Raw genomic sequence first — 19,033 nt, forward strand, 5'->3', positions numbered from 1 at the left:
AATATTTAATTTTCTAATTTTATTAGTCCATTAAGAGGTTTGTCTTTGAAGGTCAAGCTAAGCAACTGAATGTGAATATTCCAATGTACCCATTTCTTTCCAACCAGATACTTACACAATCTTGAATTTTCCCTAAGGGAATACTTTGGAGAGAAAAAAAAAAGTAAATCCATTTCTGCTTCCCATAGGACAAGTCTCAGAGGCCTTCTTTGTCAAATGAAAGTGACTTATGACTCAAATGTGTTGAAAAAATGCTCATAAAAATAATCCATTTATTGTGAGTTGCGAGTTTGAGCAGTGAAAGGGAACACGCCGTGTATGTCTTTATATCAGCTCCCTCCACGATTAAGTTTGAATTTTCCAGAAGGGTCAGGGATGAACCAGCTTTCCCAGAGGTCAGGGTGAACACTAGGAAAGTCCCACGGCTTGTGTCTTCCATTCCAGTGAAGTAATTTAGCCTCCTGAAGAAAGTGTTCTGAGTATCGGGCTTCTGCACTCCAGCCTTCAGGGCATTTGGGAAGCAAGGAAGAGAAGCATCCTGTTAGCAGGCACTTTAAAATGCAAACCAGCTGTCAGTCCTCTTGAATCACAGAGAAAATAGACCTCCCCGTGCCCAGGTGCTAATTCAATAACCCAAAAGTCAAGGAAGTGCTGAGAGTTTTGTTCGTATCAGAGCCTTGCTTCTGACCTGCTGTGAGGGGAGGATTTAAGACTAGAAAGGACCTTGGAGACCACCTAGTCCAACCTCACCCCCCCCCCAATTTACAAGAAAGGAAACCGAGGCCATCAAGGTAAGTGACATGCCACTGGCAGTAACCATCAGAATGAGAACGGCATTTTTACTTTGTGCGTCATCTTGTTTGATGCAACAACCCTGGAAGGGAGGTGCTGTTATTATTCCCATGTTACAGATAAGGAAACTGAGGCAAGCAGGTGAAATAACTTGCCCAGGGTCACACAGCTAGTGAGTGTTGGAGTCAAAATTCAAATGCCGGTCTTCCTCAACTCCTGTGCCGTCTCGACACCCCTTGTCGTACGTTCGGGGTTGGATTGTAACTTACAGAGATCGTGTACTTATCCACAGACGTGTGTGTATATGTATTTATGTATATTATATCTACGGATACACATATACACAATGTGAATATATACATATGTATGTGTATGTGTGTCTATTATATGTGTAAAGATACATGTAAGCTATATCATGTATGTGTCCACAAGTATATATTATACGTGTGTATGTACATGTATATGTGTATATATTAGATCTGTATACACCATATGACTATGTATGTGTGTATGTATTATATGTGTGTGTACGCACACACACACATACAGACACCAGGGCAGCTAGGTGGTGCAGTGGTAGAGTACTAGGCCTGTAGTCAGGAAGACCCTTGGCAAGTCACTTATCTGCCTCAGTTTCCTACTCTGTAAAGTGGACAATAATAGCACCTACTTTCTAGGGTTCTGAGCGTTAAATGAGATAATAGTTGTAAAGCATGTAGCACAGTGCCTGGCACATAGTAGGCATTTAGTAAAAGTTTCCTTCCTTCCTTCCTCTGTTCCACTCTATTTCAACGTTTAAACAAACAAAAAATGGACACAACTTGATTAAACACCCCATATGATTTTTATCATGTGTATCATTGTTCGATGGAGCCATTATAACAGAGCTAGAGGGTGCCACTTTCTCCCAATTCTCAGAACATTTTCAAGCATCATTTGCAATTAAAGTTACAGGATTTGGCTGGGTCAGAAATCTGCCTCCTCATGCCCAAAGTTCTTGGAGCCCAAGTCATGCCACCCAGTTGCGTTTGGTCTTAATAGTGCCAGGCCTTCTCTCCCCCTTCTCCTTGGCAGTCTGGATCCCGGCTTACCTAAGTGCCTGATGTGCCACATTGGGTTGATGTGGGAATGCTTCCCATAAAACACAATGAGCATGGGGGAGGTGGCCACTCCGCCACCCAGGGAGCTGCTATACAGATTCTCCCTAGGAAAGAAAGAAAATGATGAAAGAAAAACCTGGAGATTAACAAGCTCAGAAGGAAGGTGATGCATTTAACCAAAGCAGAACAAATTTGTCATCTCGGAGCACGCAGGAAATCCAGATTGTAATTTCAAGCGTTCAAGACTTCTTGGGGCAAGTGCCACCATGTTAAATGACTTGACAGTCACAATAAATACATTTTTCTAATGAACCTTCGCAGATTTACAATATTTCTCAAGCATTTATTTCTTTTTTGTAGCCTAAGTCAGAAATACTCAAAAGGATTTGTAATCTCGATATTGTAACCCGTCCACACCTACCTGCCTATTCTATATAATATTTTTGTGGCCTTCCATGAGTTTGTCCCAGGATGCTAAAGGACTCATCATTTTCTCCTTACATCTTGGGCTTATCAGGGGAGCAGTTTCACTGTCTACCTGTCATTCTTGTCTTTAAAAAGGAAAAAAAAAACAAGCCAAACCTATCCAGGACTGGGTTCAAGTGGGCCAGTCTTACATAGAGTTAAGGGCAGAGACTGGTGACTTCACTGCTTTGGAGTACCACTGAATGAGAAAGCTCTCCCTGCAGAGATGCACAGGGTCACACAACCTGCACATGTGAACTTGAATCTTATTATCTTCCTGGTCCTGAGTTTTCTAGCCATTACTCCTAATACTCTTAAAACATAAACTCTTTAATCTTTTTTTTCCATAAAAAAGACTAGATCTTGAGTTTGAAGGGATCTTCAAAGGCAGCTACTCCAAATCCCTTCTTTAACAGATGAGGCCCACAAACGCTAATATGTCCAAGACCGTAGGCAGCTTATTAGCCCAATTTCAGGATGTCTAATTCCTCTGACTGGAATATTTGTATATTTACTTCAATTTACTATCCAGCTCATAGACTCAGAAAATGTTTGGGCTTAGTAGAAACTTTTGAGGGCATTTAATCCAAACCCTTCCTAACATCTGTGAAAGTTATCCAAGAAATGGAAAATGAACTGAGTAGTTTTACACCCTTCGATGAAAGAGAACCACACGTACTCCACATTTCTCTGCATCCACTTTTCTAGTTGCTTGGTGATACGCTGGTGCTTCCATTCGGTCATGTTGGCAACAATGACACCGGGATTAAAAGAGCAGGTGCCAGGGCTGATGCCAAGGTCTTTGATCGCCTTCTTTCGGTAGTCCAGAAATCCCATGTATGTATTCTACAAAAGAATGTGAATTTTGGCTGATGAGCCAGGCTGAACAGATTGCTTCTGGAAAATTATCATCCCTTTGAAGTTACAATGAGAAATAAGGCATCTGACATCTCATTCCTCATGGTGCCATAATTTAACCTCTACCTATGCTGTTTCCCTGCTATTACAATGAAATGGATAGGTTGGATCTTTTAAATAACAACTCACCCCTATAGGACACTTAGTTTACAAAGGACTTTGCTCACTATGACCTTATGAGATTGATGCCAAGGGATGTACCTTCAGGGCTGAAGTGGTCTGCACCTGTTCTTACCATTGGGACCTGATCCAAGACCAGTACTACTATTCCCTATATTGTGCAATGTCTTTTAAAATGTTTCATACATAAACAATTAGCAGCAAAAAATTTGTCGGTCAGATTCCGTCCTTAAAATTAAGTTAAATCCAGTGTTTTGTTTTTGTTGCTTTTCTTTTCAGTAGGAAGAGACCTTGGAGATAACCCTGTTGCCCAACCTTTTCATCATACACGTAAGGAAATGAGATGTTTGGCTTGGAGGAGAGGAGACTTGGGGGGAACTGTCTTCAAGAATTAAAAAGACCACCATTAGAAGAATTCCACTTATTCTGCTTGACCCTTGAATTCAGAACAAGGATTAATAAATGGAAGCCACAAAGAGATAGATTGCAACTCAGTCTAAAGAATAACTTCCTAAAGGCTGGGAATGTCCCAAAATGAAATTGACTACTTTGGGGAATAGGGAACTCTCCCTCACTTGAGGTGTCTAAGCCATGGTTGGATGACCATAGTTAGGACCAGTAGACAAGACTTTGGGAAGGGCAGAATTCTGTTGTAAAGGGGGTGCTTTTTAAAAAAGGGTTTGGATTGGACCAGAAGTGGGGTTGGCATAGGATATCCCTTCCAACTCTTTCTTTAATGGTTTAAAAAATATTCTCAATTTCAAAATTTGAAGGGAAAAAAAGAATGTTAAAATTGTTTTTACATGTAACTGGGGCAAAAATAAAATATTAAATTTTTAAAATAAAAAAATTATTTCTTCATAATAACCTGATGGAGTAGATAGCATAAGGAGTTTTATTCCCATTTAAAGTTGAGGAAACTAAGGTTTTCAAAGCATGTGACTTTGGAAGTCACATAGCTAATAAATAACTGATCTGGGACTCTAAATCAGATCCTCTCAGTCCAAATCTGGTCCATTTTCCAATTCCTCCAATCAAGTAGGGGTTAAATTAGATCATCTCTGAGGTCCTATCCAACTCTAGACTTAGAGGATTCCATGAAACCAAGGCTCTGAGAGGTTGTGAGTAGACTGTGTCCATATGGCTAGTGTGGTGGCAAAGCCAGGGCTAGAACCCAGTCTAGAGCTTTTGTTTTTCCATTACTCATTTGTTCCAAGTCTCTCCTCATTCCCATCCCCCCGCAGTTGCCAGTCATTTTCCCAAAGCTCAGGTCTGACTATGTCAACCCTGCTCAATAGACCCAGTGGCTCCCTATTACTCCAGGATGAGACATAAATGCTCTAGATGCCATGTGGAGTTCTTCATGACCTGACCTCTTCCTGTCTTCCCATTTTCCTTCCACTTTACCCCTATGCACATAGTCTCTGATCAAGCAAAACAGTCTTCTTACTGCTCCTCAAACCTTATGCTCTACCTTCCAAGTTTTCACTAATGGTTCCCCATTGCCTGGAATGCTCTCTCTCCTCAGCCTCTCCTCCTGGCTTCCCTGGCTTTCTTCAAGAATTGGCTTGTACACCACCTTCTTCAGAGAGCATTTCCTGATTTCTCCCACTGCTAGTGCCTTCTCCTCTAATGTCACGTTGATTCTGCTCTGGATTTTGTACTAATGAGTTTGTATATAACTATATGGAAAGAGACAGAGAAAGGACAGAAATATATCTATATCTAATTGTATGACTGTTTATCTTGTATGTGTGTGTATATATACATATATGTGGGTATGGGATTATGGGCAGCTAGGTGGCACAGAGTGCCAGGCTTCTCATCTTCCTGAGTTCAAATCTGGTCTCAGACCCTGGGCAAGTCACTTAATCCTGTTTGCCCAGTTTCCTCATCTGTAAAAAGAACTCGAGAAGGAAACGGCAAACCACTTCTTTGCCAAGAAAATCCCAAATGGGCTCACAAAGAGTCAGACACAACTGAAACAACTGAATTATAATAAAAATATTTATATGTGTATGTTTATCTTGTATGTATGTGTGTACATATACACAGATATATATATCCTATATGTAGGTGTGTGTATACAGAAATACATATATGTATATATAAATATGCATACAGGTACATGCTGTCGCCATAAGCCCCTTAAGAGCAGGGACTCTTATTTTCCTTTGCATCCTCAGTGCCTAACATAGAGCAAGTGCTTAATATTTCTTGATTGATCTACTGTAAATGAGTTAGTTACAAATAAAATTTTTCCTGTCCCAAACCAGAATCAATGGAGAAAAGAATGCAGATTGTAACACTTATAATGGAAAAGGGTATAGAATACCCCCAAACACACCCAAAAATCAAGGGTGTAACTGCCTTTACTGTGGAGACCTTTGATTCTGACATTCCACATAGTACTTCTATGAACTCAAAGAATCATTGAATTTCAGAAGGGACCTCAGAGACCCTCTAGACCAGCCTTTCCTTGGGCACCATCCCTAATGAGGGTTCACTCAACCTTCCCTTGAAATCCTCCAGTGAGAAAAACCCATTTCCCTTCCAAAGTTGCCCATTATGCTTTTGGACAAGAGTTCCTTCCTCCTCTGGACAGCCTAACGCTGTCTTTCTGAAAATTCTGCCCCATTGCTCCTAGCTCTGCCAGAGCTAGAACCAAGCAGAAAATGCCCCTTCCATGACAGGCAGCTGTCAGATATTTAATGTAAATACATAAATTTCATAAATAAATTTAAATACATAAATTTCCATTGAAAACAACAACAAATATATAAAAGTGGATATTATGTCCCTTTTATTATGCCTTTCTCCAGGCCAAGTATCTCCAGCTCCTTCCACCCATCTTCAATGGTACGAACCTCCTCTCACCTTCACTGCCTTCATGGCATCATAAGAGCCTAGAGTTAAATCCAGAAAGGACCTCAGAGGCCCAATTCCCTCATTTTGCAGATGAAGAAACCAAAGCATAGTGAAGCAAAGGGATTTGCCCAAAGTCAACCAGCCAGTCCCTGTCTGACAAACCCAACACTTCCTGATTCCAAATCCACATTTTATCCATTATTGCCTTGCTGCGTATGCTTACTCCATTTTGTCAAATTTCTTACTAAAATGGGAGCCCAGAGCTAAGTCTAGTGCTTTGTGTCTGGTCTGACCAAGAAAAGGCTATAGAAGGACTGTCGGCTCCCTATCCCCTTCCCTATCTTCCTTTTTTCTTTCCTTCCTTTTCCCTCCCTTCATTCTCCCTTCCTCTTTTACTCTTTCCCTTTTTCTTTCTTTCCTCACCCCTCCCTTTTATCTTCCTTCCTTTTTCTCATCCATCCATCCATCCATTCATCAATCTGTAGTTCTAAATACCTCTGTTCAAACATTAAGGGAAGGAGAAAGAAGTCTTCAAAGAGGACCAGGCTGAGAAGGATGGCAGAATGAGGGGAATCACTCACCTGCATCCCTGCGCTTCTAACCATTTCGTGGGTGGAAGGTAAATCACAGTCGTCTGAGAAAGCTGCTGCATGGCCCAGCATCAACTTTGTGTCATACAATTCTTGGATATCACCTAAGTTTAAAAACACCAAGCTGAAATCTCAAAGAAGTAGCCAAGACCCCCAAGTGACTTGAGAAGTAAATAAATCCAACTCCTCCAGGAACGTAAGACCCAGTGAAGCTAATGAATACTCAGCGATGAGGGCATGTGGATAAAGGCTTGAATGAAGACAGTTCAGAGTCCTAGAGCTAGAGCAGAGGGGACCCCAAAATCCATCGAGTTCAAACTCCTTATTTTACAGATGAGCAAACTGAGGGGAAATGACTGGTCCAAAGTCATGCAGCTGCATGACTCCCCTCCTCAGGGACTGAGTCAGGACTGGAACAGAAGCATCTCATTTTCTGAGTTTTCTCCCCATCCCTCTGGTGCTGCCCTGCTTGAAAGCAACCATATACTTGTGCTTGAAATGCCCCCTATTCATCCCTCAGCTGTTAGTGCCCATTCATCCCCCCACCCCTACCTTCAATTTGGAGTCACTTAAATGCCTATACACTGTTTACCACCACCCACCCCAACCCTGACCTCCAATAAAATATTATCTTCTTTAGGGTAGAGATTGTTTCATTTTTTGCCATTGTTTGCCCCAGCCCCTAATATGCCAGTCCTGACACATAGTAGGAGTTTAATAAATACTGGTTGGTGACTGACTGACTAAGAGATAAGGATCTCTGGCACTTTTAATGAGATAACTGCATTACCTCTGCCTACACAGGGACTGCACCCTACTCAAGTTGCTAAATAATAACAATAATAACAAAAAATCAGCCGACATGGATAGAAGGCTCAGGACTGAAAGGAATCATTTGACAAAACAAATTCTGTCCTCACCGTACCCTATATATAAGCCTAAATATTCATATTCAAACTGGTTTTATTTAAAGTACAATCTACCCGCAGCCAAAACCTCTGATGTCCCTGGCTCATCGAGAGGCAAGGAAAAGCCACCATCCTTTCTGAAGGGCAGAAAAAAATATTCCAAAACTAGCAGACATTTTCACGACAATTGTCATTCATCAGATAGTGAGTCTTTCTTCTATACAAAAGCCTGTGCTAGATGTATAAACTATAAATTATATATGTATATACTATATATTTTTATACTAAAAATTTAGTATAAACTAAGTCAAACTGCCTACTTTTTTCAGAAGAGGGGAGAGAGGAAAAGAATTTTGGAACTCAACATCTTGTAAAAACGAATGCTAAAAAAGTTTCTTGACATGTAACTGGGGAAAAATAAAATACTGTTTTTAAAAGTGTAATTTATATTGCAAAAAAAAAAAGAAAAGCCTGTGCTACAGGAGAAGGAAATAAGAATTTATTAAGCACCTGCTAGGTGTTAAGTACTCTGTGCTTAACTACTATGCTTTGATTACTTTATTAAGCGTCTACTATGCTAAACACTTTACAAATATTATGTCACTTGATCCTCACAACAATCCTGAGAGGTAGGGATTATTATGTTATTGTGATGGGGTATACAGAGATGACAGAGTCCCATCCTTAAGGAGTTTAAAAACCTTATTTAATGCTCTTTACAAACTGTCCCCTTCCCACCTTCCTGAGCAATTCAGTCTTACTGACCCAAAGTACTCCATCTCTCATCTCCTTGTCTTTGCCTCAGCTGTTCTGAAGGCTCTCCTTCTTAATATCTAACTCTAAGAATCCCTGGCTTCCTTTAAGACTCAACGTAAGCATTCCCTTCTCTAGGAAGCCTTTCCTGGTCCCCCCCAGTTCTTGGTGTCATCCACTCTAAAGTTGTTGTTGTCAGTTATATCCGACTCTTTGCGACCCCATCTGGGGTTTTCTTGGCAGAGGTACTAGAATGGTTAGCCATTTTCTTCTGCAGCTTATTTTACAGATGGGGAAACTGAGGCAAACAGGGTGAAGTGACTTGCCCAAGGTCACACATCTAGTAAATGAATGAGGCTGGATTTGAACTCAAGATGAGTCTCTGTGAACTATGGTGTCACCTAGCTGCTCACCCCCTCTAAACTTATCTTCCATCTTCTCTGTATTTATTTTGAATGCTCTGATTTATGTTTTCTCCTCAATTAGAATGTAAGCTTCTCTGCCCCAGCTCCTGCTTTTCAGTTTCCTATTATGTGTGATCTTTCCCTCATAGTGTGTAAGCTCCTCCAGGGACAGATCAATTCTTTTTGCTTATATTTGTATCCCCAGAATTTTTTATTGATGAGGAGACTGAGAAGGGAAAAAACCAAACCCTGCCTCATAGTCACATAGCTAGAAGTATGAGAGCTATGATTATAACCAAGCTCTCCTGCCTTCATGTCAGGTGTGATCTAGGTAAAATGCAGCTGGGGGCTTGATGCACACATTACACACAGACTTTTGCTCCTTTCTTCTTGTCATTCATGAATAAAACCTTGCTTCTACATGTCTAGGAAGATGGGGAACAGTCCTCTCTTTCAACCCATTCCCAAATTCCATCCAAAGTCAGGACTTTTCCACAAGCAACCCAAACAACTGAGCCCTTTGTGCATCCAGGAAACCTCTCAGATCACTGGGGGCTCCCTTCCAAGGGTTTTGGGCAGGCAGCGTACCTTGTACGATGACATCATCATCCAAGTAAATGACTTTCTCGTGTTTGTGGATAAGTAGAGGGAGATAAAATCTCACAAAGTTCAGCTGTTAAAAGGAGAGAGAGGAAAAAATTAAAGGAGAGAAATAAACATTCTGGAGGAGGTATTCTTCCTGAATGTCTGTCACTTATATTTGATGGTTCAAGAAGGACTCAGAAAATCTCACTGTGGTCTAGCCCTCTATCTCCCAGTATGAAAACTCCCTACACCAGTGCAGGACTGCAAGGTCCTACAGCTAACCGTCTTGGGCACTGGAATCTTTGCTCCAGCTCAGCAGTAGGAAAGAGCTGATACCATGTAGAAGGTATCCCCGACCATCCTACATGTAGAGTTCGAAGCAGAGGTGTGTTGGAGGCAGCTCCTGCCAGCTTGGGGGAGTCACATGTTACATTTTTAATGGGACCGTTTACACCTTGAAAGTTGGTGAATGGTATAAATCAGGGTTTGTTTTGTTCATTGTTCAGACTTAAGTGACAGAGAAAATGTTAATAATGCGCATTAAACTATAAAATGTGCTGTGTACATTCCCCCCGATCTGCCACCAGAAAGCCAGCTGTTAAATGTTTAAAAGCACACTGATGATCTGGAAGGAACGTTAGGGGATCTCTAAGCCAATTTCTACATTTTACAGATAAAGGACCCAAGCCTCAGAGAGGTGCAATATCTCGTTCAAACTCATAGAGATCATAGATTTAGAGCTAAAAAGAAACTTAGGCTTTATCTTGTCATTTTATAAATGAGAAAACTGAGACCCAGAGAGGTTAAGAAATTTGACTCAAGTCATCCAGCTAGCAAGCGGCAGAGTCAGGATTTTAACCCAAATCCTCTGAGCAAAATCCGGTGTGCTTTTTCAGTGGTTAACGTTAGATTAGGAGTCAGGAAGACTCAGATTTGAATTCTCTCTCCCACAATTACTAACTGTGGTCCTGGGCAAGTCATTGAATCTCTGTTTGCCTCAGTTTCCTCATCAGTAAAATGGAAATAATAATAGCTCCTCCCTCCTTGGGTTGTTGTGAGGATCAAAGGAGATAATAATTGTAAAGCACTTAGCACATAGTAGGTGCTTAATCAATGCTTGTTTCCTTCCAAGTACAAAACTTCTTCAGTTGAAATACAGCTTATAAGAAGATACCACCAATAATAATGCTAAGTGAGGTCTATCTGAGTTCCATCAAAAACACGATGAGGGGACAAAGAGATAACAGCAATGGTTATCTGGTACCTTGAGATTTATAAGCCACTCTACAAATATGGTGCAGTGGGAAAGTTGCAGAATTCAGAGTCAAAGCACCTGACTTCAAATCTTGGCTCTGCCACTTTCTAAGTAAGTGACTTTGGAAGGAGCCTCAGTTTTTCCTCATCTGGAAAAAATGAAATGTTTGGACTAACATTGGTTGTGAGATTTCTTCCAGATCTATCATATATAATCCTATGATGCTCCCTGTACAACCTCAGGCAAATAATTTCTTCTCTCTTGGCCTCTGTTTCCCCATCTATAAAAAGAGGGGGTCCAGATTCTAAGATCCTAGGCATTTGTTGAATTATTAGCCAGGTCTTAAAAGAAGCACAAGGCTTGAAAGTACCAGATTCAGATTCTTGGTGCTTCAGTGTCCAGGTAAGAGAGTGTGTGGGAGTGGATGTAGAAAACTTCCTTACAAATTATAAAGTTCTACAGTTGTTTGATCCTCACTCAGGTTGGTCTTTTTTGCAGAAAGAACCAAGCCCAAGGTAGAGCTTGATTTCCAAAAGCTGCAAAAATGCCTCATGGGTCAAAATAGAATCAAAGAACATTAAGCATCCTAGTAGACAGAGAACTGATCTCAAAGTCAAAAAGACCTAGGTTCAAGTTCAACCCCTCACACCAACTGGCTGTGTGACCCTCGACAAGTCACACAACTCAGTGCTCTCGTAAACTCTAAAATGATAAGTTTAAGAGGACAGCTAGGTAGTGCAGGGGAGCCAGGAAGACTCATGCTCCTGAGTTCAAATCTAGCCTCAGACACTTATTACCTGTGTGATTCTGGGCAAGTCACTTCACCCTGTTTGCCTCAGTTTCCTCATCTGTAAAATGAGCTGGAGGAGGAAATGGCAAACCCTTCTGCCAGGAAAACCCCAAATGGAGTCACCAAGAGTCAGAAACAACTGAACAATAATAACTAAACATCAACAAAGAGAAGGTGCCAACCTGCATGGGTACAGGGAGTTTTCTCACTGGGCGTTTCAAATACCAATGAAATCACGTCTGAACCAAATAATTAAGTAAATAAAATCTGCATCCTCTTCCTCTTCTTTGGTTACATTAAGGTTTCTAAAAGCACTTTCTTAATAGTCCTGTGAGTGTTATTCAGCAAAAGATCTAGGGTTTTGTGCAGCAGACATACTCTTGGTGCTATATAGAGAAGTCTCTCATATCTCAAGGCTTAGTCTTACAAAGTAGCCCCATAGATGATTTCCCCCCTTATAGTTAAAAACGTTAACTTTTGGTTTTTACATTAACTTATCCTTCACTGAGGTTTCCCTTATGTAAAAGAAAAATTGTCAAAACTAACCAACAACCTGTATCTGATAGAGTAGGTGATATTCTGCTCCTGTAGTCCATGCTCTGCTCCCATCCCACTCCCTAAGGCCACCAAGAAGAGCCCCATTCATTTCCCTGAATGCCTTCCCGTTCCATCCATCAGGTTCAAAAGTGGTCTGCCCTCAGAACTCACAGGCTGTAGCAACTCAGGGCGTGCTGTGTCTGGTCTGATTTTTCCTTTGAGGACCATCGGGTTGAATTCCACGATTTTAAACTTGATTTCTCTTAGTTTAGACTGTTCTATCCATTTCCTGAAGAGGTGATAAAAGGCAAGGGTCATGGTTATTTTAGCAACTGGGTATGAGAGAGATTGAATAAAGGAGAAAATGGTAGTAGGGAGACCAATTGTGATTATTACAACAGTCCAAGTGAGAAAGGATGAGTGTCTGCACTGGCAATGAAGAGAAGGCAATTTTAGAACTTTCAGTATATTTTGGAAAGATTTTCTCATAGACCACTGGTCTTAGAGTCAGGAGGACTTGAGTTCAAATCCAGCTTGAGACACTAGCTGTGTGATCCTGGGCAAATCATTTAACCTTGACTGCCAGAAAAAAGGGAAGGAAGGAAAGAAGGAAGGAAGGAAGGAAGAGAAAGGAAGAAAGGGAAAGGAAGGGAGGAAGATAGAAAAATTTCCTCCCAAAGATTCAGCATGACATCATGGATAGAGAGTTTGTTTTAAGGCCCTAAAGACAAAAGTTCAAGTCTCACTTCTGACACATAATTGTTATGTGACACTGCACAAGTTGTTACTCTCTACTGCCCATCTAAGCAACTAAAACAGGGACTTTTAGCCTTTTTTGTGTCAGGGACCTCTTAGTGAAGCCCAGGAATTCCTTCTTGATGTATAATGTTTTAAAATAATTTGAAGGAAATGCTAAATTTCAGTTAGAAGTTGCTGAAAATAAAGTTGTAACTTATTTTTCTGATCCAAATTCATAAACCCCATGGAGTCTCTCCATTAACTTCAGGTTAAGAGCCCCTGGTCTAAGACTGTAATTTGCAGAAAAGTGACTGATGTACTTTGGCAAAGAGAGTTTTCTTATCTAGGGGGTTCCCTATACCAATGAAATCCCAGATCCCCTATCTTTATCCCCTTCCATTCCAAATGTTTAAAATTGGTGAGGTTGGAGGGGAGGAGGAGAGACTTTCTGTTTAAGGGATTTATAAATGGTAGTTAATGAGGCCAGACATGCAGAGGCATTACAAACAGTTACTGATCATTTCTGGCTGGAAGGGATCTCAGAGCTCATCTAGTTAAATTACCTCATTTTTAGAGGAAGAACTGAATTATGATCCTATTACCTGGCTTTCAACTTGATGCCCTAGTTACCACCATACTCCCTTTGCTGCCAGTTTTACCCCAGGGCACCTTGTCAGCTATGTTATGATTACCTGGTTATGATTACACAATCAAATCCCCAAAGAATGAGCAGTGTTTATGAAAGGACAACGGTTACTAAGTGAAAAGACACAAACTAGCCCCTCTGAAGCAAGCGTTGGTTACCGGATGTGGGAGAGTGTGTTTCTCAGACCGACCACATAGAATAAGACATTGGCATCTGTGTTGCTGTAGATACTGTTGATGGCTGCCATGGCAGCACCCATCCTGCCTGCTGCTGCACACACCACCACAGGGATCTCTTCTTCCATTTCCTCAGAATCCTCAGCATCATCTGCAGGTATTGAAATCAGTATTAACTCAAGGTCAAGTCCCCAGAGATTCCAGAAGGGTGTTGATAGGGATAGCAGCACTAATCACCAGGACTGAACAGGATTGTCCAACAAAGACAGTTACTGGAATGAGTGGAACTGTCCAACATGTAGGTTTAAAGAGCTTTTCTTCTATACCTAGTATTTTGTTTTCTTTTTTCCTTAAACATTGAACAAATATTTGTAGCAAATTTGATCTTGGATCTGGACCAGCATTCTGAATCTTTTGCTTATGTTTATAGCAAATGCATTCTTATGGAACATTTCAATGGGGCCATGGATTTTGGAATTGATAGGGACTGCAGCACCTAACTATCCACAGCTGACTGAAAATTCCCTCTACAAGTGGTCATTCAAACCTCTGTTTGAACATACATAAGCTGCTAGGTGACGTAGTGGGTTGAGTGCTGGGCCTGAGATCAGGAAGACCTGAGTTCAAATCCAGCCTCAGATACTTCCTAGCTGTATGACCCTGGGCAAGTCACTTCACCCTATTTGTCTCAGTTTCCTCATCCACAAAATGAGCTGGAGAAGGAAATGGACAAACACTCTATATCTCTGCCAATTAACCCCAAATGGAGTCAACAAAGAGTCAGACACTACTGAAAATGAGTACACAAAAGGACCTAAACTGGAGTGGGGCAAAGTATCATAGGTAACAAGTCAGAAGGGATCTTCCAGGTCATCTCATCCAACTTGCTCATTTTACAGATGAGGAAACTGAGACTCTGAGAGGCTAAATAACTTGTTACACAGCTAATGTCAACAGCATAATTTGAAAACAGTTATTCCTAGTTCTAAGTTGAATACTTTATTCATTATGTCATGTATCTTTTAAGATGATGAGGGTAACGAATGAGTCCCAGATAATTTTAAACTTCAGAACCTGAGAAACTGAAGAAAAAGTGCAGTTTTTGACAGAGACAGCCAGGTTCAGGAGGCAGCTGGTTTGTGGCTTTTATAATTAATTCAACCTTGAGTTTGAGGGAGACTGAGACACGGGAGTCTTCCAAGTGGAAATTATCCAAGTAGAAATGCCTAGTTGGTCTTTGGAGATAAGGGATTGGCTCTCACTCAGACACTCTGAAAGGTTTTCCAGTCCTTGTAAGGGACTTTTCCTAAACCACAACTCTCAAAGACTCCAAATTGCAGAGAAGGTGCTGACCTACTTTATCAGAGGGAGATTTCCCAAAACTAATAAAATCACACATTGAGTTCTAATCCTTTTCTCCATTCTTATACATTCCTTTACTTGGCCTCTCTTATGACCAATGATGTACTCAAATAGAAATGGTCTTCAAATGACCTTCTATTTAAATTACAGCTCTCTTGTCCATTAGCATGAACAGTGGCTATTTGACAGTGCCTAGAATGTTTTTAAAGTTCTTTAGAATTTATGTGAGCCCAAGAAATATTATTATTAATTATTAATTAGCTTCATCTTTTATTTGGTCTGCAAATGTTTTAATGAAATATTCCTGTTATCTGAGAAACACTGTTAACTTTTAATTTCCTGTAGCAATCCTACAGTGCGATAAGGGCCCAGAGTTATCCCTACGATAGTCCAAAGCCCAGGGTCATCTATAGGAAGCAGAAGATATGCCCCAGAGGGGCTTGTGCCAAGCCTCCTGAAAATCTCTTGTGCCTCCTTAAAGAGTGAGATTGTTAAGGTTAACTCCTTGCTAAAAACGTTAACCTACAGCATCAGGTTGGTACTATGTTTAGGTGATCTTATAGGTCCCTGGGAGAGGTTGAACTCATCAGAGATCAGGAGAGTTGCTTCCGTCCGTCTGTCCGTCCCTCCTTCCTTCTTTCCTTCCTTTTAAATAAACCTTGTCCTATACTCAATCTCTTATTAGCACAAGTGCTTCCATAGATCCTGATCTATATTTTGCTATTAGACCCAGGTGGCTCCAGAGGATAAAGTGAGTCTGGAGACTGCACAGCCCTGCCTCACTTAAACTCAATTCACTTGCATGTCATAGCATCACCTCCATGATGTCATGGTTCTCTTCCAGGATGAAGAACAAACAACAGCATCTTGCACAGACCCTGAGAGCCCTCTTTTATTGTAGTGAATAGACATGACCCAATTCTAATGTTTTCAGGGGGACCTTGTGAGGAGAGGGATCAACCACAGTTCCCTTCCCCCATTTCCCCATAGCTTAACTTAGGGGAGGCTCTTGACTGTGTCAATTAAAGTCAGTTGTGGCAAGCGTAGTCTGAACTCATTGGCCAGAACCAGCCCCCAATATAATCAAAACTGAGGCAGATAATCATTGGGATAACACTCCTCAGCTTTGACCACCCTCTGCCTCTCAAATTGGAAGGTGGGGCCATGAACTTCAAATCTCTGTAAAAGAAAAGAACTCACCTCAGACACCTCATCTCTCACCTGGCTGCACTAACTGGTGATTTCACCAACTGTCCCTGTATGGGATAGCTTCTCCTTTCCTTCCTCCATCCATTGCCTTTCCCATCCTCCACATCACCACCAGCCCCCCATGCTTTTCAGATTTCCTTTCCTTATTATATTGTAAGCTTCTTGAGGACAGGACTACCTTTCTATTTTTGTATTTGCATTCTCAGTGCTCAACACAGTGCTTGGCACCTAATAGGCATTTAATAAATGCATATTGATTGATTTATTGAGATAATTGTGGAACTGACCATACTATTGTCTGCCCCTGAACACAGCTAGATAGGATCATGGGGGCACAGATTTAGAGCTGAAAGGAAACCTTCAGGTCATCTGGTTCAAGCTCCTTATTTTACAAATGAGAAAACTGAGGCCCATAAAGATTAAAAAACTTGCCCAAAGTCAGGTAGTAAGGAGCAGGGAGAGAATCTGAACCCAGGTCCTCTGCCTCCAGGCCCAGCATATTTTCTACTGCATCACATGGACCAGTAACAACAACCTTGAGAACCCATCTATGTATGGGGATGGACACAGCACAGTCAAATTGGTTTTCAGCTTACCTGTTTCATTCTTGAGTGTAGATACTTTGTAAGCTTTCTTGTACAGAATCACGCAGACAGTCAGAACAAGAAGAAACAGCAAAATCTGATTAACTGAAATTTTAAAAATAACAAATTAAGACCTAATTTGTCAAATCAAAATCAATTAATTAACTTTTCAAAGAACAGCACCAGTATATTGGATTTGGAATCAGTGGGTTGAGTTCAAATCCCCATTTTGCCATTTGTTACCTGAGTGATCTCAGGCAAATCACTTAATTTCTCTGGGCCTCAATTTCCCCATCTGTAAAATAAGGAACTAGATGACATCCAAGGTCCCTTCTAGCTCTAAGCCATGTTCCTATGATGACATGCATATGACTAGTCTATAGGAATAATGTAGGTTTTACCTCTTTGTAACAAGACTATTAATTACATATCAAATTATAAGCATTAGACAATTATCCATGTTATCAGCTTAATTAACTTCTCTAAAGCCATAAAACAAATACAGTAACTAGGATTTTGCCTGCAGAGCCAAAATTAAACAGGTTCTGATGGCACTTCATCTTAGGAAAAAAAATAATGGCTATTTATATAGTACATTCAAATTCGCAAAGACATTTCCCTATGTTATCCCCTCACAAGAACCCTGGCAGGTAGATATTATTCCTCCTCCTCCTCCTCCTCTTTCTACTACTACTTCTACCACTACTACTACTACTACTACTACTACTACTACTACTACTACTACTACTACTATTATTACTACTACTATTACTACTACTACCACTACTATTATTACTACTACTACTATTACTATTATTACTACTACCACTACTACTGCTAGTACTATTACTACTACTAGTACTCCTCCCATTTTATAGAAACTGGGGCACAGAGAGATTAAATGAATTACCCAGAGTCATATAGCTAGTAAATGTCTTGAGCAGGATTCCTGACTCCAAGCCCAGTGATCTATGCATTGTACCCTCTAGCTGAACTTTGCACCTCCTTGACAAGAATAATTACAAAAAGCAGCAGGCTAGCAGATGGAAGTGTTATGGACATATACCAGATGAGCTCTTTCTTACATTCTACTACCCTGGCCCATAATGACCATTCTCTCCATTCTCACCCCAATTGAATTGTCCTGGATACTAAAATGGTTAGTTATAGCTCTGTTTCCTTTTGTGAACTGTTAGGCTGATCTCTTTTAAGTAGTCATGGATCTCAGTGAGAAGATCCAATTGTATTCCAAAGATTTATGAAACCAACACGTTGTCTTCTGCCCACAGGAGCATCTGGAAAATCCCATCAGCCACAGGGAATTCCTCTTCCATGTGGACTCTGAGAATGGAAGCTTCTATAATGATGGCAAACAACTTTAACGAATGTGTCTCCCTGGTATATCCTCCCTTGCCATTAACCAGATGGTTCTTAAATTCTGTGGTTACATTTCTGAGTTATCTTATATGATATTAATTTAGGCAAGACAAGCTCCTTGTCAGAAGATGTTTAAGGCTAAGGTCTGCAATGTCAAATAATTTTGTGGCTCAATAATATGTGTCCTCTTTTATATTAATAATGATGATAATATATTACTATGGTGCCTTTAGGGTTACAAAGCACTTTCCTCACAATGATCCAATGATGGATCCAAATACGAATTATTATTCATCCTATTTTACAGATGAGGAAGTTGAGGTCTAAAAAGGTTAAGAGACTTCACCAAAGTCAAGCCCCTAATAATTATCTTATCAAACAGCACATGGGTGATAACAAAATGTGAACTAACCCAGTTTAACCTACTAATTTTGCCATACTTGGAAAAGAATATGGAAGAGCTATTGAATGGCATGGTGAATGGCTATGTGAATATTAAATTGATTAATATATGAATATCATTGTAGGGAAGAGAACAAGCATTTATTAAGAATGTACTATATGCCAGGTACTACAAATATTATCTCATTTGTATTATCTCACTTAGGCTTATTGCTCTGAAACATCAATATATGATTTTCTATTCTTACTTTTTTTTTTTTGCTGTTCCATGTATATGAAAATTCATCTTCTATCTCTATACATTTGCCCAGGCCATTCCTGACACCTGGAAAACACTTCCTTTCTACCTCTACCTTTTAGAATTCTTTGTTTCCTTCCTAATTCAGGTCGAGTATTGCTTCCTATAAGAAGCTTACCTGATCTCTGTTACCCTCCTCCTTAGTTACATTGCACG

The 19,033-nt window shown here is 40.5% G+C and overlaps 1 protein-coding gene and 1 long non-coding RNA gene across 2 annotated transcripts in view; one reads left to right on the forward strand and one right to left on the reverse strand.

The window, feature by feature from the left end:
* Positions 1–4: 4 nt before the first annotated feature.
* The window catches only part of GLT8D2 (glycosyltransferase 8 domain containing 2), a 40,771-nt gene continuing 21,742 nt past the window's right edge, over positions 5–19,033 (reverse strand). The window contains exons 3-10 of the mRNA XM_072655775.1: positions 16,813–16,905; positions 13,628–13,796; positions 12,257–12,374; positions 9,507–9,591; positions 6,845–6,957; positions 3,037–3,203; positions 1,884–1,996; positions 5–502 (exon numbers count right to left, since the gene is read on the reverse strand). Of these exons, the coding sequence (XP_072511876.1) occupies positions 330–502; positions 1,884–1,996; positions 3,037–3,203; positions 6,845–6,957; positions 9,507–9,591; positions 12,257–12,374; positions 13,628–13,796; positions 16,813–16,905 (1,031 nt within the window). The 3' untranslated portion in view covers positions 5–329. The remainder of the gene's footprint in view (positions 503–1,883; positions 1,997–3,036; positions 3,204–6,844; positions 6,958–9,506; positions 9,592–12,256; positions 12,375–13,627; positions 13,797–16,812; positions 16,906–19,033) is intronic.
* Positions 13,713–18,249, forward strand: LOC140534595 (uncharacterized). Its single transcript, XR_011977387.1, has 2 exons — positions 13,713–13,802; positions 18,090–18,249. It is a non-coding gene; the product is annotated as an uncharacterized lncRNA (long non-coding RNA).

Source organism: Notamacropus eugenii, chromosome 3, assembly GCF_028372415.1.
Source record: "Notamacropus eugenii isolate mMacEug1 chromosome 3, mMacEug1.pri_v2, whole genome shotgun sequence".
Lineage (NCBI taxonomy): Eukaryota > Metazoa > Chordata > Mammalia > Diprotodontia > Macropodidae > Notamacropus > Notamacropus eugenii.